General features: G+C 43.1%; 2 protein-coding genes across 3 annotated transcripts in view; both read right to left on the bottom strand.

The window, feature by feature from the left end:
- RASD2 (RASD family member 2) overlaps positions 1-26,031 on the bottom strand; it is a 77,806-nt gene that overhangs the window by 38,112 nt on the left and 13,663 nt on the right. For both annotated transcript variants that reach the window (XM_089675685.1, XM_089675684.1), the window contains one exon: positions 7,755-8,034. In XM_089675685.1, the coding sequence (XP_089531811.1) occupies positions 7,755-8,025 (271 nt within the window). In that variant the 5' untranslated portion in view covers positions 8,026-8,034. The remainder of the gene's footprint in view (positions 1-7,754; positions 8,035-26,031) is intronic.
- Positions 15,986-16,852, bottom strand: LOC149463220 (uncharacterized). Its single transcript, XM_089675690.1, has one exon. The coding sequence runs from the start codon at positions 16,850-16,852 to the stop codon at positions 15,986-15,988; it is 867 nt and encodes a 288-aa protein (XP_089531816.1).

The raw sequence follows: 26,031 nt of genomic DNA, 5'->3' as shown, positions 1-26,031 counted from the left end.
GGGTGCGGTAGACGTGGCGCACAGATCTCAACGCCACATGACCCCTGTGGGGGCAGGACAGGAAGAAGAGGAGGAGGTAGAGGAGGACATTTGTGCTCAGGAATTATTGAGTGAAATGGGTGGTTTTTCCACTCAGCGGACAGGAGTGGAGGAGCAGGAGCATCTGGTAGAGGAGGAGGAGACAGAGGACCCAGACGCACCGTGGCAGTATGCTGTGGAGATGGAGGCAGGGAGTCCCTCGCATTCCTTGGCACAAATGGCCCATAGCATGCTCGGTTGCTTGCGTACCGACAGCCGAATAATAACCATCAGACAGAGGGATGACTTTTGGCTGTCCACCTTGTTGGACCCTCGCTACCGTTCAAAAATGGTGGCCTTTTTCACACCTGCTGAGAGAGAGGCCAAAATAACGTACTATAAAAACCACCTATGTAGTCAGTTGGTCTCTGCCTTTGTGCGCCAACGTCCATCCTCAGACACTGTGGGCCCTGTGCGCTCGCGTTCCGCTGCCATGGCAGCAGGGGAGGGGTGGGGTGGTAGGAGCAGTGGTAGCTCCACCAGCAGCGGCTGCCTCAGTCTGCAGTCGATGATGAGTAGCTTTCTTCACCAGCGCAGTGAGGAAACTACTAACCAGACGCAGCAGCAGCAGCAGCATCAGGTGGACCTGGAGCAGGACCTCAAACAACAGGCTTGGGCCTACTTGGACAGCACCCTGCCAACCGAGGTAGACAATCCCCTTGACTACTGGGCAACGAAACTTGACCTTTGGCCCCAACTAGCTGAATTTGCCCTTGAAAGGCTGTCACGCCCGGCCAGTAGCGTGGCATCGGAGCGCGTGTTTAGTGCGGCAGGAGGTATTGTAACTCCGCGGAGGACACGACTGTCCACCCAAAGTGTGGAGAGACTCACGTTTGTGAAAATGAATCAGGCGTGGATTAGTCTGGATTTCAAACCACCAGTTCCTGACACAACTGACTAAATCCGCCATGAATCATGCCCCTGCCATGTGCCACTTTCAGGTCTACTCACACTGCTGGTGTGTTCCATTTTTTGTCATAGGGTGCTGGCAGATTACGGGCCTCCCATAGCTGCTGCCAGGCCCCTAATCTGCCATGGGCCCCTGTACCGCCTCCTCATGCTGCTGCCAGGTCCACAGTGTCTCATGCCATGTGCCACTTTCAGGTCTCCTCACACTGCTGGTGTGTTCAATTTTTTGTCATAGGGTGCTGGCAGATTACGGGCCTCCCATAGCTGCTGCCAGACCCCTAATCTGCCATGGGCCCCTATACCGTCTCCTCATGCTGCTGCCAAGTCCAGAGTCTCTCATGGGTCCCTGTACGGCCTCCCATTGCTGCTGTCTCCATCGCCACACTCTGCCATGTGCCACTTTCAGGTCTCCTCACACACTGCTGGTGTGTTCAATTTTTTGACATAGGGTGCTGGCAGATTACGGGCCTCCCATAGCTGCTGCCAGGCCCCTAATCTGCCATGGGCCCCTATACCGCCTCCTCATGCTGCTGCCAAGTCCAGAGTCTGTCATGGGTCCCTGTACGGCCTCCCATTGCTGCTGTCTCCATCGCCACACTCTGCCATGTGCCACTTTCAGGTCTCCTCACACACTGCTGGTGTGTTCAATTTTTTGACATAGGGTGCTGGCAGATTACGGGCCTCCCATAGCTGCTGCCAGGCCCCTAATCTGCCATGGGCCCCTATACCGCCTCCTCATGCTGCTGCCAAGTCCAGAGTCTGTCATGGGTCCCTGTACGGCCTCCCATTGCTGCTGTCTCCATCGCCACACTCTGCCATGTGCCACTTTCAGGTCTCCTCGCACACTGCTGGTGTGTTCAATTTTTTGACATAGGGTGCTGGCAGATTACGGGCCTCCCATAGCTGCTGCCAGGCCCCTAACCTGCCATGGGCCCCTATACCGCCTCCTCATGCTGCTGCCAAGTCCAGAGTCTCTCATGGGTCCCTGTACGGCTTCCCATTGCTGCTGCCAGGTCCACAGTGTCTCATGCCATGTGCCACTTTCAGGTCTCCTCACACTGCTGGTGTGTTAAATTTTTTGACATAGGGTGCTGGCAGATTACGGGCCTCCCATAGCTGCTGCCAGGCCCCTAATCTGCCATGGGCCCCTGTACCGCCTCTTCATGCTGCTGCCAGGTCCAGAGTGTGTCATGGGTCCCTGTACGGCCTCCCATTGCTGCTGTCTCCATCGCCACACTCTGCCATGTGCCACTTTCAGATCTCCTCACACTGCTGGTGTGTTACATTTTTTGTCATAGGGTGCTGGCAGATTACGGGCCTCCCATTGCTGCTGCCAGGCCCGTAATCTGCCAAGGGCCCCCGTACCGACTCCTCATGCTGTGACGTTGCAACAAGGTGGAATTCAACCCTACATATGTTAGACCGCCTTTACGAACAGCAAAAGGCCATCACAGATTTCCTGATGTTAAAAGCGGATAAAGGTACTCCCTGTGTAACTTAGATGTCAGCCATTGGCAGCTCATGCGTGACACCTGCGCTTGCTCAGGCCCTTTGAGGAGGCCACGCTATTCGTGAGTCGGCAGGACTATGGGATGAACGACGTCATTCCTCTGTTGCACGTCCTGGAACAAATGCTGTTAACAATGGCTGGTCAGGGTGCGGTAGACGTGGCGCACAGATCTCAACGCCACATGACCCCTGTGGGGGCAGGACAGGAAGAAGAGGAGGAGGTAGAGGAGGACATTGGTGCTCAGGAATTATTGAGTGAAATGGGTGGTTTTTCCACTCAGCGGACAGGAGTGGAGGAGCAGGAGCATCTGGTAGAGGAGGAGGAAGAGGAGACAGAGGACCCAGACGCACCGTGGCAGTATGCTGTGGAGATGGAGGCAGGGAGTCCCTCGCATTCCTTGGCACAAATGGCCCATAGCATGCTCGCTTGCTTGCGTACCGACAGCCGAATAATAACCATCAGACAGAGGGATGACTTTTGGCTGTCCACCTTGTTGGACCCTCGCTACCGTTCAAAAATGGTGGCCTTTTTCACACCTGCTGAGAGGGAGGCCAAAATAACGTACTATAAAAACCACCTATGTAGTCAGCTGGTCTCTGCCTGTGTGCGCCAACGTCCATCCTCAGACACTGTGGGCCCTGTGCGCTCGCGTTCCGCTGCCATGGCAGCAGGGGAGGGGTGGGGTGGTAGGAGCAGTGGCAGCTCCACCAGCAGCAGCTGCCTCAGTCTGCAGTCGATGATGAGTAGCTTTCTTCACCAGCGCAGTGAGGAAACTACTAACCAGCCGCAGCAGCAGCAGCAGTAGCATCAGGTGGACCTGGAGCAGGACCTCAAACAACAGGCTTAGGCCTACTTGGACAGCACCCTGCCAACCGAGGTAGACAATCCCCTTGACTACTGGGCAACGAAACTTGACCTTTGGCCCCAACTAGCTGAATTTGCCCTTGAAAGGCTGTCATGCCCGGCCAGTAGCATGGCATCGGAGCGCGTGTTTAGTGCGGCAGGAGGTATTGCAACTCCGCGGAGGACACGACTGTCCACCCAAAGTGTGGAGAGACTCACGTTTGTGAAAATGAATCAGGCGTGGATTAGTCTGGATTTCAAACCACCAGTTCCTGACACAACTGACTAAATCCGCCATGAATCATGCCCCAAACATGTGCCACTTTCAGGTCTCCTCACACTGCTGGTGTGTTCCATTTTTTCATAGGGTGCTGGCAGATTACGGGCCTCCCATAGCTGCTGCCAGGCCCCTAATCTGCCATGGGCCCCTATACCGCCTCCTCATGCTGCTGCCAGGTCCAGAGTCTCTCATGGGTCCCTGTACGGCCTCCCATTGCTGCTGTCTCCATCGCCACACTCTGCCATGTGCCACTTTCAGGTCTCCTCACACTGCTGGTGTGTTCCATTTTTTGTCATAGGGTGCTGGCAGATTACGGGCCTCCCATAGCTGCTGCCAGGCCCCTAATCTGCCATGGGCCCCTATACCGCCTCCTCATGCTGCTGCCAGGTCCAGAGTCTCTCATGGGTCCCTGTACGGCCTCCCATTGCTGCTGTCTCCATCGCCACACTCTGCCATGTGCCACTTTCAGGTCTCCTCACACTGCTGGTGTGTTCCATTTTTTGTCATAGGGTGCTGGCAGATTACGGGCCTCCCATAGCTGCTGCCAGGCCCCTAATCTGCCATGGGCCCCCGTACCGACTCCTCATGCTGCTGCCAGGCCCGTAATCTGTCATGGGCCCCTGTACTGCCTCCTCATGCTGCTGCCAGGTCCAGAGTGTGTCATGGGTCCCTGTACAGCCTCCCATTGCTGCTGTCTCCATCGCCACACTCTGCCATGTGCCACTTTCAGGTCTCCTCACACTGCTGGTGGTTTCCATTTTTGTCATAGGGTGCTGTATGGCCTCCCATTGCTGCTGCCTCCACCGCCACACTGTGGCTCCACACTCTAGTTTTGGCCCCGTGACTGCCCAAATGAGTGAAGTGTGCGGTGATTCTAAGATCGACGGCACTCATCTGCATGTCATACTGACTGTCAGTATTATTTCTCTTCCCCAGCAGACTCCAAGGGCATTTAAATTAAAGGTACAGTGTTCTGCACTAATATAAAGGCTCTCTGAAGCCTAGAAACACCCTTTTATAAGTTAAATTCGCAGCGAATATATTCGACTCGAATCAAAATTTTTCCACAAATTCGCCGAATCAGTCTAATCGAATTTTTGAATACTTCGCTCATCTCTAACTGTGAGGTACTATAAAAAATATAGTGAACTGTTAATACCTAAATTGAAGAAATATATGAACGCCCTGAGGGGGAGATGGAGATGAGGCGAGAATCTGTACAGGCCCACGTAGTGCTTATTTAAAAGGAAGGGAAGGATGCTTCTCAGTGCTCTAGCTATAGACCAATCTCACTTTTGAACATAGACACTAAGTTATATGCAAAGGTTTTAGCAATAGACTGAAAGATTTAATGCCAGAATGGATCCAGGGGGACCAGGTGGGATTTGTACCAGAAGAGAGGGTAGAGACAATGGGTTGAGAACTTTGTTGCTTATCCAGAAAGTTAGGAAGGGGAAAATTCTGGCGGTGGTGCTTTCAATCGATGCTGAAAAGGCATTTGATAGAGTAGATTGGAGCTTCATGATGGACACTCTGGAGACTCTAGGACTGGGAGTTAGAATGAGAGAGTGGATAGGAAAATTGTATATAAAGCCCTCCGCGGTTATTTTGGTTAACGGAGAGAGGTCGGAACCGATTGGGATGTCAAATGGAACAAGACAGGGATGCCCACTGTCCCCATTGTTGTATATATTGTCATTGGAATCTCTACTGGCAACAATTAGAAAAAATATGGACATAAAAGGAATACAGATAGGAGGAATTGAACATAAAGTGGCAGCCTTTGCGAATGACCTGTTGTTCTATGTGGGAAACCCTAGGATAACACTCCCAAATTTAATGAAGAGCTTAAAGGTTTATGGGGAGCTATCAAATTTGAAAATCAACCCAACAAACACTGAGATCTTAAATGTAAATCTTCCAAATAGTGAAAAAGAAAAGATACAAAAAGAATTCCCTTTTATATGGAAAAATAGAGAGATAAAATATCTAGGGGTTAAACTCACTGCTTCATATACGAACTTGTATAAATCAAATATTATCTCACTTTTAAATGAGATTAAGGAGGAATTAAAGAAATTGGGAGGAAGTAATCCGTCTTGGATAGGGCGCATAAATCTGATAAAAATGGTAATAGTACCTAAAATCCTGTATAAATTCCAGATGATCCCAATTAAACTTCCGGAGGTTTTTTTCAAGGTAATTAAAAAGATGTTAACAAGATATATATGGAAAAATAAAAAACCCTAGAATATCTTGTGATTTGTTGAGTAGAAATAAAGAGAATGGAGGACTGGGAGTGCCAGATATTAAAAGGTATTATAGAGCAGTAGTTCTAGCAAGAATTTATGACTGGACACACAATCCAGAGGGGAAAAGATGGGTCAAGATTGAAAATGAATTAAGCGGAGTTAACTTGAGTAAAATCATATGGGTACCAGCACAATATAGAGGATTAAAAGATACCACGAGTGTTTATACATTAAATGTTTTAAAGGTTTGGGATAAACTGCACAAGCTTATGAAATGGGATTTTAATTCACAATTAATGTCACTGAGGAACACAGAGTTTTTCCCTCCAGGTAGGGAAGAGAGCACAGGATAATGGTTTAAAAAGGAGGATATTCAATTGAAGGATGTTATGGAAGGGCAGGAATTGAAAAAGGACAAAAGGGAATTTTTCATTAAGATAGATGAGTGGAGATACCACCAATTGAAACACTTTGTCGGGAATCTTCCGAAACCTTTCAGATTGAGAAAGGATTGGAATTTGTTTGAGAGGCTGTTGGAATCACGTGGAGATGGGAAACGGGGCACGGCAAAAGTTTATAAAATTTTCACTGAGTTAGACACACACGCAAAGCCAATGTATATAGTACAATGGAAAGGGATTTAGGAATAGAGATAGATGAAGACAAACAAAGGAAAATATATAGACTAACACATAAGAATATAGGCATGAGAGAGGTGGAGGTAAATTATACGTGTTTAACAAGATGGCACATTGCACCGAACGTGGAATATAAGATGAGTGGGGAGAATACACTGGAGTGTTGGCAGGGGTGTGGAAAGATAGGTACGTTATATCACATATGGTGGGAGTGCCCAAAGATTCAAGGTTTTGGGGAGACAATGGTTCATTTGATTGGGATAATATCTGGGATAAAGAAAGGATTGGATCCAGAGTTGTGTCTATTACATAGTACAGAGCTATCAGTGAACAAATACAAGGATTCGGGTATATGGTATTATCTGAATGCGGCAAAGGGTCTGATACCCAAGTTTTGGCATAGCTCAGAGGTGCCGAGAGAAGAGGATTGGGTGGAAAGAGTGAACCAGATATGTAGGATGGAGAAACTGTATTATATGCAAGAAGACAAGATGGGGTTATATTATAGGAGGTGGGGAAAATGGGATGATTTTGTGTCCAAGGTGAAATATATGAAGCAGTAGAGTTGGATATGTGAAAGTACTTAAGAAAAGATGTAATGGAGAGTGGGTGGTTTTATGGGTGGGGTGGGGGCAGGTTTTTAGGGTGGGTGGGGGCAATGGTAATAAAGATAGAAAGGGATATAAATGATGGTTTTGTATGTTATATGAGAGTAATGATGGAACATGTATTTTATATGGAAAATTAATAAATATTTAAATTAAAAAAAAAAAGAACAGTCATTGGTTAAAATGCCTGTTGATGTGTTTTTCACTGGCCATTGGGAGGATTTCCATTTAGTTCCTGAAAAGAGATCACTAAATTTTGGAAGAAGGCATCCACTGCATATGTTTAGCTAAGCCTTCCTATCCTTCCAACTCATTTAGTTCCAGCCAGACAAATATGAAAAGCAGAAGATATTTTTCTTGTTCTTCACCTTTGTATCCAGGCAAACAAACAGTTTACAGATTCCTTCCTTCTCTGTACTAGTCTGCTTGCTGACTGTAGATAAGCAGATGGAAAACAATGGATTGCTTACACAGCGCAACATATCACAAGTGTGAGATGACCACTACAATTAGAAGCAATGACATCAGGCAGATCTTGCAAAGGAAGATAACAAGTGCTTACCGCAATATACACTAGAAAATAGCACATTACTTTTAATACAGTACACTCGAAACCATGACAATGCACATTTTTACCTGTTAGTATAGAAAGCCTTCTCATAGCTGGAAATGGGTGGTTTCCAGATGTATCTAAAATATCCAGTTGATACATTTCTCCCTTTATATTATATAACTTGCGATGAAAATCTTCAATGGTAGGGGTATACTGCTCTTCAAATCTTCCATTAAGAAACCGTGAGATAATGGAACTTTTGCCCACCCTTGAGGCACCAAGGACAACCATGCGATAAGAGTTCTTGGCAGGGACACTAAGAGTGCAGCTTCCAGAAGATAATGTCTTCATCATGGCTTATGCCTGTTATGAGGGAAAGTCATAAAAGACTAAAATGAATAGCTTTATTCAATACACAATGCAAGGAGAGAAGTACCAAATATAAAAAGTAATTACGCACAAATACCAATCAGACATTTTTTTAAATTAAGATTCAGACTAGTAGAAGGCTGGATTCTAGTGCTACAGTTGCAAGAAAAAGTATGTGAACCCCTTGGGATTACGTGGAGTATAAAATGTGCTCTGAACGTCATCTAAGTCACAACAATAGAAGAACACAGTCTGCTGAACATAATACTACACAAACATTAGATGTTGCCATGGTTTAATTGCACATAACATGTAAACATTCACAGTGCAGGGAGGAAAACGTATGTGAGGCCCTAGCTTAATGACTTCTCCCAGAGCTAATTGGAGCCAGGAGTGAGCCAACCTTGACTCCAATCAGTGTGATGATATTGGATGTGTTGCTGACAGCTGTCCTGCCCTTAAAAAACACACACCTGTTTTGGGTTTACTGGTTTCAAGAAGCACTGTCTGATGTGAACCATGCCTCGCAAATAGAGCTCTCAGAAGACCTACGATCAAGAATTGTTGACTTGCATGAAGCTGGAAAGGGTTACAAAAGTATCTCCAAAAGCCTTGATGTTCATGTGTCCACGGTAAGACAGACTGTCTACAAATGGAGAAGGTTTAGCACTGTCGCTACTCTCCCTAGGCGTGGTCGTCCTGTAAAAATGACTGCAAGAGCACAGCGCAGAATGCTGCATGTGGTAAAGAAGAATCCTAGAGTATCAGCTAAAGACCTACAGAAATCTCTGGAACATGCTAACATTTTTGTTGACACATCTACAATAAGGAAAACATTAAACAAGAATGGAGTACATGGGAGGACACCACGGAGGAAGCCATTGCTGTCCAAAAAGAATACTGCAGCACGTTTAAAGTTTGCAAAAGAGCACCTGGATGTTCCACAGCACTACTGGCAAAATATACTGTGGACAGATGAAACCAAGATTGAGTTGTTAGGGAAGAACACACAACACTATGTGTGGAGAAAAAAAGGCACAGCACACCAACATCAAAACCTCATCCCCACTGTAAAACATGGCGGAGGGAGCATCATGGTTTGGGGCTGCTTTGCTGCCTCAGGGCCTGGACGGATTGTTGTCATTGATAGGAAAATGAATTCCAGAGTTTATCAAGACATTTTGCAGGAAAACGTACGACCATCTGTCCGCCAACTGAAGCTCCGCAGAGGATGGGTGATGCAACAGGACAATGACCCAAAGCATACAAGTAATTCAACAAAACAATGGCTGCAACAGCACAGAATACACCTTCTGGAGTGGCCCAGTCAGAGTCCTGACCTCAACCCGACTGAAATGCTGTGGCATGACCTTAAGAGAGCGATTCACACCAGACATCCCAAGAATATTGCTACACTGAAACAGTTTTGTGAAGAAGAGTGGTCCAAACTTACTCCTGATCGTTGTGCAGGTCTGATCTGCAACTACAGGAAATGTTTTGTTGAGGTTATTGCTGCCAAAGGAGGGTCAACCAGTTATTAAGTCCAAAGGTTCACATACGTTTTCCTCTCTGCACTGTGAATGTTTACATGTTGTGTGCAATTAAACCATGGCAACATCTAATGTTTGTGTAGTATTATGTTCAGCAGACTGTGTTCTTCTATTGTTGTGACTTGGATGACGTTCAGAGCAAATTTGTATGCCCAATTCATGCAAAACTCCACGTAGTCCCAAGGGGTTCACATACTTTTTCTTGCAACTGTATGTGTACTACAATCAGAGTTTATCAGTCTGCTCTTTCACTAGTATGGAAAGTCTAAATGGATTGGAGCAATCGCTAAAGTTCAAGTAGAAGGAGATTTACTAGCATTTTTCATCATTTTGATCAGTATGTGCAAATATATGAGTAATATTTAAATGAGCTCTTCCCTCATGTGTATTTCAGATTGCCCAAAAAACAAATGCACGAAAAAAACAAAAAACTATGAACTCCTATGATTTCCTTATCCTCATATTGGAAAAAGATAAGATGGAGCCAAAAGTTTACTTTCACCTCTACAATGTAAAATAACCTAAAGTTTTAATACGGACACAGTTTTAGACTGCAGGTGCAGAACCTGCTTGCTCACTACTAGAACCTCTGCCTCTTCCTTTGGGCCTCCCAGACATGATGAAAACCGGGGATTGCTTAATTTTATTATTAACTATGGCAGTAGGGTGATTGTGGGCGTGGTGCTTTAATGCACTTTACAATCTGGGGATTTGTTGCAGTAAACTGGACTGTTACAATATGTGGTGCTTCAAAGGACAGCTTTGCTTGCGTCAGGAAGCGCTGCATATTTTATTTTTATGTTTGTTATTTGGGCCCCAAGGTTACCTTTTATGCTAGCTGCTTCGTTTATATGTTCCCAGCGCTCTATTACCTACTTATACATTTGCGTCAGGAACAAGCTCATGCTACTGATCCTTTAACAATAAATACATAAATAAAAGACCCCATCAAAATTATATATCTTTCTAAAAAAATATAACTAAGGCCCAAACACCAACCCTAAAACCACTATAACCCAAAACCCTTTTTTTTTAAAGTCTCCATTCCTTTGTAGCCCCCCACACTGCATTTCACTGTAATGGAACAGTAGTACTATAAAGCAGTGTATGGCTCTGTAGGTAGCACTATAGTGTACATGAATAGTAACTATCTCTCACTAAAATTGCTGTCAGCTCTCCCTATCTACACCATATCAAACACATGCTGACAAAAAGCTGGCTTTTATAGGAATATTTGCAAACCCCCATTACTGACATAGCTAGTCCGATAGAAAAAAAAATGTTCAACCAATGCAGTGCAAGGCCAAGTCCATCTACAGTGGATATAAGAAGAAGTCTACACGCCCCTGTTAAAATGTTAGGTTTCTGTGATGTAAAAAAATGACAAAGATAAATCATTTCAGAACTTTCCCCACTTTTAATGTAACCTATAAACGCTACAACTCAGTTGAACAACAAAATGAAATATTTTAGGTGGAGGGAAGTAAAAATTAAAAAACTAAAATAACATGGTTGCATGAGGGCTCATGTACACTGCGGCTGATAAACTGACGTTCAGGAGCTTTTCTGCGTTTTTCTCAGCAACCCCTGAACTCTCCCTAATGTTTTCCTATGTGTCCATGTACACATAGTCGTTTACAGGCAGTTGAGTTTACAGTTGTTTTTTTTAACGCAGCAATTCACTAAGCGGTATCCTTCCACATCCGAGTATGCGGTAGTATAGCGCTCTGCATTTAAAAAAAAACAACAAGGGCCATTCCCCACAATTCTGGGCTGTGGTTGTGGGGGTCGCGGATGGGGGGCTTATTGGAATCTGGAAGCCCCCTTTAGCAAGGGGGCCCCCAGATCCCGGTACCCCCCCACGTGAATAAGTATGGGTTACATGGTACCGCTACCCATTCACAAAAAAAAAAAAAAAAAAACGCTGTAGTGTGAAAAAAAGACAGGAGTCATTCTTTGACAAGTCCTTTAACAAAAGAATGTCTCCCGAAGTAGATCCAATGTCAATCATGATGCCCATCGCCGCCACCGCTCCAAAGGAAAAAAAAAGACTCCGTTTCTGACGCTGGCCTCCGGCATTTGCCTCTGAGCTGGTTTGACAGTTCTTAAATATGTAAGAGTCGGAGCCATCACATGTTACCCCACCCCATGTGACGTCAGTGACCAGCATGCCCCGGTTGATGATGGCACATGGGGCGGGGTCACACGGGTGATGTCACCGGGTAGCCCCGCCGCTTACATATTTAAGAGCCACATCACGGCACCCTGAGTATCTGTGGTCCTAACTGTATAAATCTTGAGTCCTCACAATGGAGGCACATGCATTTAAATGGATAGAAACAAGGGCAGGTGAACCTGAGGGAGCCCACCCCTCATTAAGGTCATGGGAGCGCACCTGACACCCAGCATGTAGCACAACGGCAGCCAGGGTGTCCAATGCACCCACTGAACCTCCAGAATTAACATACAAAGAAAAAGCTGGTCACCTACCCAGGTCAAGATTTCTAGAGTTAGGACCACAGATACTCAGGGTGCCGTGATGTGGCTCTGTGGCTTACGTATGTATTTGCAAATGTGTGCTAACTAAACCCCTGTTTTTAAACGCATGTTCTTAGACAGGTTAATTTGGTTTTTGATAGTTGGCTAACTGGCTGGCAGTTTGAACTGGCTTTCTTATCCCCCTCTTTTGATAAGTTATACTTATCCATGTTCCTTGCCGACAATAGCCATTATTAGACTGGGATAGGCTGGCAAGTTGAACTGGATAGTCCTATTTTTTACTTCATGTAAAGTACACCCATAGCATGTGGTTATGCACAAAGGCTTATGTTTTGAATTTTAAAATGTGAGCGGGACTTGTAATATTTTAACAATTTAGTACAATAAAACTTTAGTACACTATGGGAGCATCTTCCTTTCTCTCTCTGGCCGTATGAGGAGTGACCATTTCCAGGACATCTTTGAGGAAGCGGATTACGGTACCTTTTGCCCAGTGAGGGGGATTGACACTACGTTAGACCTTACATCTGCAGGAGGGGGTCCAGGTTCCCGATCGGTGTGGTATTTTCCTAAAAGACGTTTTGACCCGGTAGGGTCACTTCATGGAGGTGAGGGGCCATTTCACATAGTGTGGGACTCCCGTCATCCAGCTCTGCATACACATACATTAAAAGGCCTACAGAACACCTCCACCATTTAGGTGGTTTTTGGACTTTTTTTAGTTTATATTCTTTTGGAGTTAAATTTACTCTATTGATTAATTATTTATGAGTTATTTTGGAGGTTTTGATCCACTAATTGTGTCACGGATTCACGTGTACGCCATTTTAAATCCCCGCAATTGGGGTCACTTATCACTTCTTTCTTTATAAGCGGCGCAGCCTATAATTTTTTCTCACCTAATTGATTTTGTCACAGGTTGACTTGCTTATCCCCGGTATTGCGGTCACACATCAATATGTGCGGTGCAGCCTATATTCTCCTTTTTTTCACCATATACAGTTTATATTGGTGTCACCTAGTCACTATATTTCTCTTTATCCCCATTTGGGATCACTATTATATGGTTTTCATTTTTTATTTTTTTCTTTAGTTTACATCAGTTATTCTGTGTTGATTTATATTTATGTATGGTAAATTTGTGGTTTTTCACTTATATGCACTGTATTATTCACCTATGGGCACTTTGAGTGTCCTTTTTGGCTAGCTTTCTGGATTTACCAGGTAGGCACTTATATAACAGTGGATATATCCTCACATCACTTGTCTATTTGTACTATTCAGCACAGCAGTGGGGGGGATTTCATTCATCACCAATATTTTCAGTTTTACTGATTTATATGGTTTATCATTATCATTTTACGTCTCTTTCTTCTTTCTGAATATATCAGTTTGGCACATATTATTTGTCACTATTACTTTGTTTGTGCAATTTAGCACAGAAGTGGGGAGGTTATTCCTGTTATCATCTTTGGGTTCCTTGGCAATTATTGTTTCATGTTTTCATATATTTTGTGATTTATAATCACATATAATTACACCTAGATATTGTTTTTGGGTTTTTTTTTGTATTTATTTATGTAAAAGGAAAAAAGGTAGCTAAATGGGTGGAGAACCCACAAGTAAAGGGGGTCAGAATGGGGACAGACTGCAGCTTGTAAACGCTAATGATAGAAAAACATAATTTATTGAATGTAGTAAAACCAGAATATCAAAAACCAATGAAATACAAATGAAATAACCTCACCACCACCAAAGAAAAAAATGAAGAAAGACTGACGAAGTGATCCTGGACATCGCTAGGCATGCACAAAGTCCCATACCAAGATGATAAAGAGAGACCTGAGACAGATAAAATGCAAGGGGAAAGGATGAAGGCCAAACATGAAAAATGTGAATAATAAATGAAAATCAATAATATACAGATGATAAATAAACGCATGAAACACATATGAACGTGCATAATAGAATCAAATGTCAATGGCCAATGGCTTTTCCATAAATGTACACATAAAAAAGGGACCTCTGACACTGACTCAGGGGATATGATGAAGCATGTAGCAGGTCACTAATCAAGGGTACAAGCAGTGTGGCTTGAAGAGAGTAAAGTGGAGGCATGGATCTCCTTACAAGGAGATAATCAATGGTACAACTTCCTCATAACGCCCACTGTGGTGGATAATGGAGGTGAAAGGGTTGCATGCAAAGGTTTTGATGATAGACAAAGTCAAATATAAATGATGATATGATTGAGGGGAGGACCTATATCAGGTCTGCAGTAATAGGTGGGCCACAGCGATGATAGATGGGCCAAAGCAATGCATTCAACTGCACATATACAGACATTGTAATCAGTGAAGTAACATAATAGGCAGATAGAAGTCCTCCAACTTGGAATGCAGTGTAGTATAATAAGGCATCAATCCTTCAATTGGCAAACCCAAGTATGAAAAGTATCCACGAGGTGGAAAAATCAAACCATATCCATCAGGGCAGGTAGAGCAGTAGAGTGTTGTCATCCGCGCACTTATCTCGGAAACCGCTCAGATATGAAGGTAAGTGTCCAGTTAGATGGTCAATCGCACATTAGAGCAACTAAATGTTGCATTTGCGCACATTATTGGGGAGCCTCTCAAAGATGGGCACATATGACATCAGCGACTCGAAGCAGGCCACACCGCGGGACTTCGCACGCGTCTGCGTGTCCAGGAAGTGACGTTGATGCGTTTTGCCCACTAGGTCACATGGGCTTCTTCAGATGACGGCAGCCATGTTAATGGAGTCCATATATAGCCATACAGAGCCTGATGCTGGCCAATAGTGTGCTAATTGAATATCAAACATAATAATAAAAATGTGAAAAATATACAAATCACAAATAATAGCGCAAACCAAATCACACAAATAAATATAACCACCACCAAATAAGTGCATATTAATAGTGCAAACAAAAAAAAAATCAATAAATAGGGAATCTCAATATAGTCCATTCACAAAAGTCCATATAAACATGATCCTCAGTAAATGAAGTAATGAGATCCTCCTTCATAAGCAATGTGGTATTCAGTGCTCAAAAACACCCCATCAAAATGCACACTCACCATGTGCTAGTAATTAACCAGCATGTCAGTATATATCCAGCATTCACCAAACAGACTTCAAAGGACGATCCTCATGTGTTGGTAATTACTCAGCATACTACTGTGTATCCAGCATATCACCAAACAAACTCCAGAGAAGATCCTCTCATATCCAGATTAGCACATGTGGGTAAAGAAAATACTCGCCATAGTGCAGTATCATCCAACAAATTTATTGCCAAACAAACCCCTCTTAAAATCACACTCACAATGAGCAAATAAAAACAAGGCGTTTTGTTATATCAGAGCTCCAGTCTCTGCATCCTGTGTCTCACCAGCCAGCCCACATTCAAGATGGTAGTAGTGCAATCACGTGATCCGGACACGTGCATCAGCATGAGTAGTGATGTCCGAGGAAGGCCACACTCTGACGCGTTTCGTCCAATGACTTCTTCCGAGGGAATGGTGAGCTCTCCATAAAGAGCACTTATATAGACCCAAATGTCTCCTAATTGGCCCAATCTCAAAAAACACCTGAGGGTGCATCATTATCACTAGGTAGAATTCAATCTAAATGAACTCTGGATCACCTGATCACAATAGCACCATCTTGTGTTCAAAATTAATTATAGCACCAATATAAACATAATTAAAGAATATATTCAAAATTAAGCTAAATAAGAAAAAAAATATTATATAAATACATTCCAAAATTACATAAATAATATTGCAATATAGATTTAAATAATATAAATATAAATCAATAAAAAAAAGAACATAACTTATATAATAAATCATATAACATGAACAAATTAATCATAAATCACTTATAAAACAATTTAAGTCCAGTTCGACATTTAGACCCCCAGGAGATAAAGCCTCAGTCAAATAAATCCATTTTGTTTCACATTTTGACAGTTCCCTAACTCTATTAGAATCCCTCCACGCTTTAGGAACTGATTCAATGGCCCAGAATTTGATATTAGTTGGATCACAATTATGGTATCTCTTAAAGTGTAAAGATACACTATGGTACTTATACCCCTTACTGATATTCCTTATATGTTCAAGTACCCTAACCTTAAGCTGTCGCTTAGTCCTTCCAATGTAAATATGGCCACAAGGACATTCTAAACCATATACTACATGGGTAGAGTTGCAAGTAAGAAAGGAGGAAATATCAAATTCCCTTTGATTAGAATTAGAGGTGAATCTGACCAATCCCCTAAATTTATGTTTAACCACATTACATGCAGTGCACCTCCTACATGAATAAAAGCCTTTTTTATTACTAAACATATTCAAAACCCTTGGTGGATCCAAAATTTTATGAACAATTCTATCACCAATAGTGGGCGCCTTCCTATAAATAAACACTGGTTTCTCCGGGATAACACTCCCTAATATCTTATCAAGCTTCAAAACATGCCAGTGTTTCTGAAAAATATCCTCAACCGCCTTATATTGTATATGGGAATTAGAAATAAACCCCCAGTGATGTCTATTATCTATGACCCGTTTTGGCTTATCCGCTAGCAACTGGTCCCTGGGAATAAGCTGAACCTGGTCCACTATACCCTCAAGTTGATCAGCCTTATAACCCTTATCCACAAATCTTTCAACCAGAATATCCGCTTGAGCACGAAATGCACTAACCTGACTGCAGTTCCTCCTCACTCTCATAATCTGACCCTTAGGGATATTCCTTAACCAATGGGGGTGATGACCACTAACTATTGGCAAATAACTGTTCCTGTCAGTGGGCTTAAAATACGTTTTGGTGAACAGCTTATCATTCACCCTCAAAATAGTAAGATCCAAGAAATGTACTGCTTCAGTGTTGTATTGGTAATCCAGCCTAATATTGTTTGGATTATTATTCAAACCTTCCAAGAAACCAACTAATCCTTCTTCATCCCTAGCCCAGATCATAAACATATCATCTATAAATCTCTTGTATAGCAATACCTGCTCATGTTGATGGTTGAAGACAAATCTGTCCTCCCATTCTGCCATGAACAGGTTTGCAATACTGGGCGCAAAGCGAGCTCCCATTGCTACGCCCCTCTTCTGGGAGAAAAAACTGTAATTATACCAGAAGTAGTTATGAGATAAGCAAAACTCCAAAGTATCCCTCAAAAACTTTTTTTGATTAAATGGTAAGTCATCCCTCTTACTCAAAGCCCAATTAAGTGCTAAGAGAGCATCATCATGCTGTATAATAGTATAGAGGGATGATACATCCGCCGTCACCAAATATAATCCTGAATGACCCATGACCTGAACCTCAGAGAGAAATTTGATCAGATGTTTAGTGTCTCGTAAGTAGGCCTTAGTAGATGACACACTTGATTGCAAAAATACATCTAAATATTGGCCCAATCTTGCGGATACTGAACCAATACCATTCACAATAGGTCGAGCTGGTGGATTCTCATTATTCTTGTGGACCTTGGGGAGGGTATAAATAATAGGAATCCTACTTACACTTGGGATTAAGTATTGCTTTTCTTTTTTGGTCAGAACTCTTGTCCTATATCCCCAATTAACCAAGGATTTCAATTCTTCCCTATATCCATTAGTAGGGTCTTTAGTCAACTTTTCATAGGTATTAACATCAGACAACATCTCTACAATCTGGTTATGATAAAACGACTTCTTCATAACCACTACTCCCCCGCCCTTATCAGCCGGTCGTATGATGATATCTTTATGTTCTTCCAACATTTTAATACCCTCCTGTACATATCTTGGATTTACATTCCTTCTAGGGACTACCTGTTCCAAATCTCTTAAAACCAAACCTTTAAACACTTCCAGATGTTGATTGGATGAAATGTTTGGGTTAAAAAGAGACTGTCAAAATGTGAAACGAAATGGATTTATTTGACTGAGGCTTTATCTCCTGGGGGTCTAAATGTCGAACTGGACTTAAATTGTTTTATAAGTGATTTATGATTAATTTGTTCATGTTATATGATTTATTATATAAGTTGTAGGTTCTGTTTTTTTATTGATTTATATTTATATTATTTAAATCTATATTGCAATATTATTTATGTAATTTTGGAATGTATTTATATAATTTTTTTTCTTATTTAGCTTAATTTTGAATATATTCTTTAATTATGTTTATATTGGTGCTATAATTAATTTTGAACACAAGATGGTGCTATTGTGATCAGGTGATCCAGAGTTCATTTAGATTGAATTCTACCTAGTGATAATGATGCACCCTCAGGTGTTTTTTGAGATTGAGCCAATTAGGAGACATTTGGGTCTATATAAGTGCTCTTTATGGAGAGCTCACCATTCCCTCGGAAGAAGTCATTGGACGAAACGCGTCATACCACATTGCTTATGAAGGAGGATCTCATTACTTCATTTACTGAGGATCATGTTTATATGGACTTTTCTGAATGGACTATATTGAGATTCCCTATTTATTGATTTTTTTTTTGTTTGCACTATTAATATGCACTTATTTGGTGGTGGTTATATTTAGTTGTGTGATTTGGTTTGCGCTATTATTTGTGATTTGTATATTTTTCACATTTTTATTATTATGTTTGATATTCAATTAGCACACTATTGGCCAGCATCAGGCTCTGTATGGCTATATATGGACTCCATTAACATGGCTGCCGTCATCTGAAGAAGCCCATGTGACCTAGTGGGCAAAACGCGTCAACGTCACTTCCTGGACACGCAGACGCGTGTGAAGTCCCGCGGTGTGGCCTGCTTCGAGTCGCTGATGTCATATGTGCCCATCTTTGAGAGGCTCCCCAATAATGTGCGCAAATGCAACATTTAGTTGCTCTAATGTGCGATTGACCATCTAACTGGACACTTACCTTCATATCTGAGCGGTTTCCGAGATAAGTGCGCGGATGACAACACTCTACTGCTCTACCTGCCCTGATGGATATGGTTTGATTTTTCCACCTCGTGGATACTTTTCATACTTGGGTTTGCCAATTGAAGGATTGATGCCTTATTATACTACACTGCATTCCAAGTTGGAGGACTTCTATCTGCCTATTATGTTACTTCACTGATTACAGTGTCTGTATATGTGCAGTTGAATGCATTGCTGTGACCCATCTATCATCGCTGTGGCCCACCTATTACTGCAGACCTGATATAGGTCCTCCACTCAGTCATATCATCATTTATATTTGACTTTGTCTATCATCAAAACCTTCGCATGCAACCCTTTCACCTCCATTATCCACCACAGTGGGCGTTATGAGGAAGTTGTACCATTGATTATCTCCTTGTAAGGAGATCCATGCCTCCACTTTACTCTCTTCAAGCCACACTGCTTGTACCCTTGATTAGTGACCTGCTACATGCTTCATCATATCCCCTGAGTCAGTGTCAGAGGTCCCTTTTTATGTGTACATTTACGGAAAAGCCGTTGGCCATTGACATTTGATTCTATTATGCACGTTCATATGTGTTTCATGCGTTTATTTATCATTTGTATATTATTGATTTTCATTTATTATTCACATTTTTCATGTTTGGCCTTCATCCTTTCCCCTTGCATTTTATCTGTCTCAGGTCTCTCTTTATCATCTTGGTATGGGACTTTGTGCATGCCTAGCGATGTCCAGAATCACTTCGTCAGTCTTTCTTCATTTTTTTCTTTGGTGGTGAGGTTATTTCATTTGTATTTCATTGGTTTTTGATATTCTGGTTTTACTACATTCAATAAATTATGTTTTTTTTTATCATTAGCGTTTACAAGCTGCAGTCTGTCCCCATTCTGAGCCCCTTTACTTGTGGGTTCTCCACCCATTTAGTTACCTTTTTTCCTTTCCTATACTATTAGGGTCTCGTGGACACCACATACAAAATTCTATGTGAGTCAGCATCGCTTAGTATTAGGTCATTTTTTTGTTACCATATTCATATATTTTGACCTAGCACTGTGGATATCCTGTTGCATTCCTATTTTTCATTTTATTTATTTATGTAGATTTTATTATATGCTATTATTTCATATGTTCTTTCTGATATGTTGTATGTATAAGCACAGCACCACATTATTTTATCTGATTATTGGCCATTGTAGTAAGAGGTAGGGTGTTAGCAGCTTTATTTAGAGTTTATATTCTGAGCGTAGGAGGATTATACAGTTTAATTTGTGACAACCTGTTTGCTACATTTACTGATGGTGCAAAGATTCTCTGCTATGAAGGCATAGTGCCAGAGTGAAATCTATGGCCATAGGATGCCCGTGCTTTGTTGTTTTTTTGTAAAAAAAGAAAAAAAGTGAGTCATGCTTAACGTGACAGGCAAAGGTTTGTCAGGCGGAAGTAGTAGGTTTTTATGGGGGTTTTCTTTTAATCCAATATTTGTATACATATTTAATTTTTAATTATATTTTAAATAATGTTTTCTTTCCTTGAGTCTCACTCAATGAACATGAAAGAGAACAGAAAATAATTATTATTATTATACAGGATTTATATAGCGCCAACAGTTTGCGTAGTGCTTTACAAAATGAAGGTAGACATTACAGTTACAATACACTTTGGAACAAGAGGAAGCAGAGGGCCCTGCTCATTAGAGCTTACAATCTAGGAGGAAGGGTTGAGTGATACAAAAGGTAATAGTTGTGAGGGTGATGAGCTGATGGAGGAAACAAATGGTGGTTTACTAGGTAGAAGCAGGTTAGATTTATTTAAAGAGAGGTTTTCAGGGATCGTCTAAAGGTGGATAGATTAGGAGACAGCCACAGAGGTTGGGGTAGAGAGTTCCATAGGATGGGAGAAGCTCGAGAGAAGTCCTGGAGGCGAGCATGGGAGGAGGTGACACGGGAACTAGAGAGCAGAAGGTCTTTGGAGGATTGAAGAGAGCGGTTTGGTTGATATTTTGAGACCAGGTTGGTGATGTATCTGGGGGCAGAGTTGTGGATGGCTTTGTAAGTTGTTGCTAGTATTTTGAATTTTATTCGTTGAGCGAGTGAAAGCCAGTGGAGGGATTGGCAGAGAGGGGTAGCAGACACTGAACGGTTGGTAAGGTGGATGAGCCTGGCAGCAGTATTCATGATGGACTGGAGGGAGGGTAGCCTATGTAAAGGTAAGCCAATGAGGGAGTTGCAGTAATCGAGTCGAGAGATTACCATGGAGTGAATTATGAGCTTTGTGGTAGCATTGGTTAAGAAGGGGCGTATTCTGGAGATGTTGCGGAGGTTGTGGCGGCATGATTTGGACAGGGATTAAATGTGGGCCTGAAAAGATAGTTCAGAATCCAGGGTTACACCTAGCACCTTGGCATGCAGGGGATGGGTTGATAGTAGAGCTATTGATCCTGACGAGAAATCAGGGGAAGAGGTGCGTGGGGGAGGAAATATTATGAGCTCAGTTTTGGATAGATTGAGTTTTAGGAAGTGGAGTGACATCCAGTCTGATATGTCTGTTAGTAAATTGGTGATACGAGTGGAAACTGATGGAGTGAGCTGGGGAGCAGAGAGATAGATTTGTGTGTCATCGGCATAGATATGGTATTGGAAACCATGGGAAGCTATCAGCTGACAAAAGGAAGAAGTGTAGATTGAGAATAGGAGAGGTCCAAGGACAGAACCTTGGGGGACCCCCACAGTAAGAGGAGTAGGAGAGGAGGAAGTAGAGCTGTAAGTGACACTGAAGGTGTGGTGAGATAGGTAAGATTCAAACCAACAGAGAGTATAGTCATGGAGACCAAGTAAATAGAGTTTTTTGAGGAGGAGGGGGATATCAACTATGTCAAAGGCAGCGGAGAGGTCCAAGAGCAAGAGTACGGAATAGTGACCATTGGTTTTAGCAGTTAGTAAGTCATTTGTGAGTTTTAGGAGAGCTGTTTCTGTGGAGTGTTGTGGGTGAAATCCAGACTGAAGGGGATCGAGAAGGTTATTTTCAATAAGGTGGCAGCTCAGCCGGTTGTAGACTAGATGTTCAAGGAGTTTGGAGGCAAAAAAGGGAGTAAGGAGATGGGTCTTAGGTTGCCAAGATTGGCGGGGTCCAGCGAGGCTTTTTTAAGTATGGGGGTGACTAGCGCATGTTTTAGAGAGTTGGGGAAGATGCCAGTAGAAAGGGAGAGATTGAAGATATGAGTTAAAGAATGAAGGATAGAGCCAGAGGGTGACCGTAGTATTTGCGAGGGAACAGGGTCCAGGGGGCAGGTGGTTAGGTGGGTTTAGAAAACAGTTTACCAACCTCCTCTATAGTAGCTGGGTTAAACAAGGGAAGTATAGATTGTGCAGGTGGACAAGGAGTGTAGAGTGAGGGAAATATCTGTACAGTGGAGATCTCGTCACAAATTGTATCAATCTTATTTTTGAAGTGATTAGCGATCTTCTGGGCAGTGAGTGAGTTAACCACTTGAGCCCCAGAGGATTTACCCCCTTAATGACCAGGCCTTTTTTTGCTGTTTGGCGCTGCACTAATTCAAATGATAATTGCGCGGTCATGCAATGCTGTACCCAAACGAAATTTACGCCCTTTTTTTCACACAAATAGAGCTTTCTTTTGGTGGTATTTTATCACCTGTGCGCTTTTTATTTTTTGCACTATAAACAAAAAAACCACAAAACTTTTGAAAAAAAACAATATTTTCTACTTTCAGCTATAAAAAATATATCGTAAACTCAAAGTTAGTCATAAATTTAAGCCAAAATGTATTCTGCTACATGTTTTTGGTAAATAAAATCCCAATAAGTGTATATTGGTTGCTTTGTGTGAAAGTTATAGCGTCTACAAACTATGGTATAGATACTGTAATTTATGCCTTTTTTTGCTATACAGTGCTGCACTAATTCAAATGATAATTGTGCGGTCATGCAATGCTGTACCCAAACGAAATTTACGTCCTTTTTTTCACACAAATAGAGCTTTCTTTTGGTGGTATTTGATCACCTGTGCGCTTTTTATTTTTTGCGCTATAAACAAAAAAAACACGAAAATTTTGAAAAAACACAATATTTTCTACTTTCAGCTATACAAAATATATCGTAAACTCAAAGTTAGTCATAAATTTAAGCCAAAATGTATTCTGCTACATGTTTTTGGTAAAAAAAATCCCGTGCATTAGCGGGCAAACTGGCGCTATCTAGGAGGGGCGCTAACACTATCGGAAGTCACCAGTGACACTAATACAGTGATCAGTAAAAATCTGTTCACTGTAATCAATGACACTGGTGACAGGGCAGTGAAGGGGTTAACTGGGGGGGGGAGGGGGGCAATCAAGGGGTTAAATGGGACTTCTGGTGCACTAGTGGGCAAACTGGCGCTATCTGGGAGGGGCGCTAACACTATCGGAAGTCGCCAGCGACACTGATACAGTTATCAGTAAAAATCTGTTCACTGATCAATGACACTGGTGACAGGGCAGTGAAGGGGTCAACTCAGGGGGTGGGGGCGATCAGGGGGGTTAGACGGGATTATTGGTGTATTAGCGGGCAATCTGGCGCTATCTGGGAGGGGCGCTAACACTATCGGAAGTCGCCAGCGACACTGATACAGTGATCAGTAAAAATCGCTTCACTGATCAGTGACACTGGTGACAGGGCAGTGAAGGGGTTAACTGGGGGGGGAGATTAAGGGGTTAAATGGGATTACTGGTGTACTGGCGGGCAATCTTGCGCTATCTGGGAGGGGCGCTAACACTATCGGAAGTCGCCAGCGACACTGATACAGTGATCAGTAAAAATTGGTTCACTGATCAGTGACACTGGTGACAGGGCAGTGGAGGGGTTAATTGGGGGGGGGGGGGCGATCAAGGGGTTAAACGGGATTACTGGTGTACTGGCGGGCAAACTGGCGCTATCTGGGAGGGGCGCTAACACTATCGGAAGTCGCTAGCGACACTGATACAGTGATCAGTAAAAATTGGTTCACTGATCAGTGACACTGGTGACAGGGCAGTGAAGGGGTTAACTGGGGGGGGGGGCGATCAAGGGGTTAGACGGGACTACTGATGTATTAGCGGGCAAACTGGCACTATCTGAGAGGGGCGCTAACTCTATCGGAAGTCGCCAGCGACACTGATACAGTGATCAGTAAAAATCGCTTCACTGATCAGTGACACTGGTGACAGGGCAGTGAAGGGGTTAACTGGGGGGGGGCAATCAGGGGGTTAAATGTGACCTAGAGTGTTCTAACTGTCAGTGTGTAGTGTTTTACTCACTGTTTGGATGTCTTCTTCTCTGTCTGGAACGGAATGTGTCCAGGCAGAGAAGAATGACATCATATCCTGCCCTGTGTAAATGTCAACACAGGACAGGATAGGACAGGGACCGATCATGTGATTTCAGCCAGAAATCACTGGCTGAAATCTAATGATTGATCCCTCCTGGATCGAATCGTGTCACCCGCGGGTCGGCGGGAGCGCGGAGCACGTTTTAAAACGCGCTTTTGCGCTCCACTGCCGCCCTGCACACGTATATACACAGTGGCAGGGCGGCAAGCGGTTAATCGGTGGAGGTAGAAAAGGATGAAGTAGAGAGTTAAAGGTAAAAAAGAGTTGATGGGGGTTGCGTGAGAGGGTGTTAATGAGAGTGATAAAATAGGTCTGTTTGGCAGTGTGGTGACAAGAACTGTATTTTTGAAGGGCAGGTTTATATTGCTCAAAGTCTTGCTGGGTCTTAGTCTTACGCCATAAACGCTCAAGAGCACAGCTATGTGTTTTGAGGTATCTGGTATTGTCTGTTTGCCAGGGCTGTAGCAGTCGGGGCCTAATTCTGTGTGTAGTGAGGGGGGCCAATGTGTCCAGGGTGGATGACAGTGAACTATTGTAGATAGAAGTGGCCAGGTTGGAGCAGGACAGGGCTGAGATTTTGTCATAGAGATAATCTGTTGCCGAAAAAAGAAGAAGAGAAAGGTTAAGATAACGAAGGTTTCTATGGGTAATTGTTTGGTAGTTGGAAGACAATGAGGAGGAAGCCAAGGAGAGAGTGAAGCTAATAAGGGAGTGATCAGAGAGAGGAATAGGAAAGTTGGTGAGGTTGCAAGGAGTGCATAGGTAGAAGAATAAGGTCAAGGCAGTTACCATTGCAGTGAGTAGAAGCATGTGTCCATTGTTTTAGGTCAAAAGAAGCGGTTAGGCTCAGAAGTTTAGAGGTAGCAGGAGTGTTAAGATTAACAGGGATGTTGAAGTCACCGAGAATGATAGTGGGAATTTCAGAAGAGAGAAAGTAAGGCAGAGACACCATCAAGGAAGCTTGATACCAGTCCAGGAGGACGATAGATCACAGCAATTCTTAAAGAAACTGGAGAGAACAGATGAATTCAGTAAACTTCAAATGAGGAGAGGGACAGAGAGGGAAGTGAATGGAGGACCTGAAAAGTGCTTTGAGGGGATAGGAGGATTCCTACTCCACCTCCTTTCCGTCCACTAGGCCTGGGGGAATGAGTCCAGAGGAGACCACCATGGGAGAGGGCAGCAGGAGAGGGAGAGTCAGATTCATGAAGCCAGGTTTCTGTAATTGCAAGCAAGTTAAAGGAGTATGTGATAAAAAGGTCATGGACAGAGGTGAGTTTGTTACAGACAGAGCGGGCATTCCAGAGGGCACAGGAAAAGGGGATGTTGGTTCTAGGAAGAAGAGGAATAGTAACTAGATTGTGTGGATTGCGGCTGCTGTTGGAGGGTAGGGGGTGCCGGGTGTGTTGATCAAAGGAAAAAGATGGCGGCCCAGGATTTGGGGAAATGTCTCCAGATGTTAGGAGAAGCAGAAGGGTGAGGGAGGAAATATGGGAGTGTGACTTATTTGGAGGGACAGGATCCAGTGTCCTGGAGGTTTTATTAGTGTGTGGGTTCAGAATTATCAGTAGTTGATGAGTACAGTAATAAGGTGAAGAAAAGAGTGAGGGTGATAT

The sequence above is a fragment of the Staurois parvus genome, unplaced genomic scaffold (genome assembly GCF_062004578.1).
Source record: "Staurois parvus isolate SC_StPar_1 unplaced genomic scaffold, SC_StPar_1.0 ptg000156l, whole genome shotgun sequence".
Lineage (NCBI taxonomy): Eukaryota > Metazoa > Chordata > Amphibia > Anura > Ranidae > Staurois > Staurois parvus.
The sequence above is the reverse complement of the archived record's forward strand: the minus strand, read 5'-3'. Positions and strand labels throughout refer to the sequence as shown.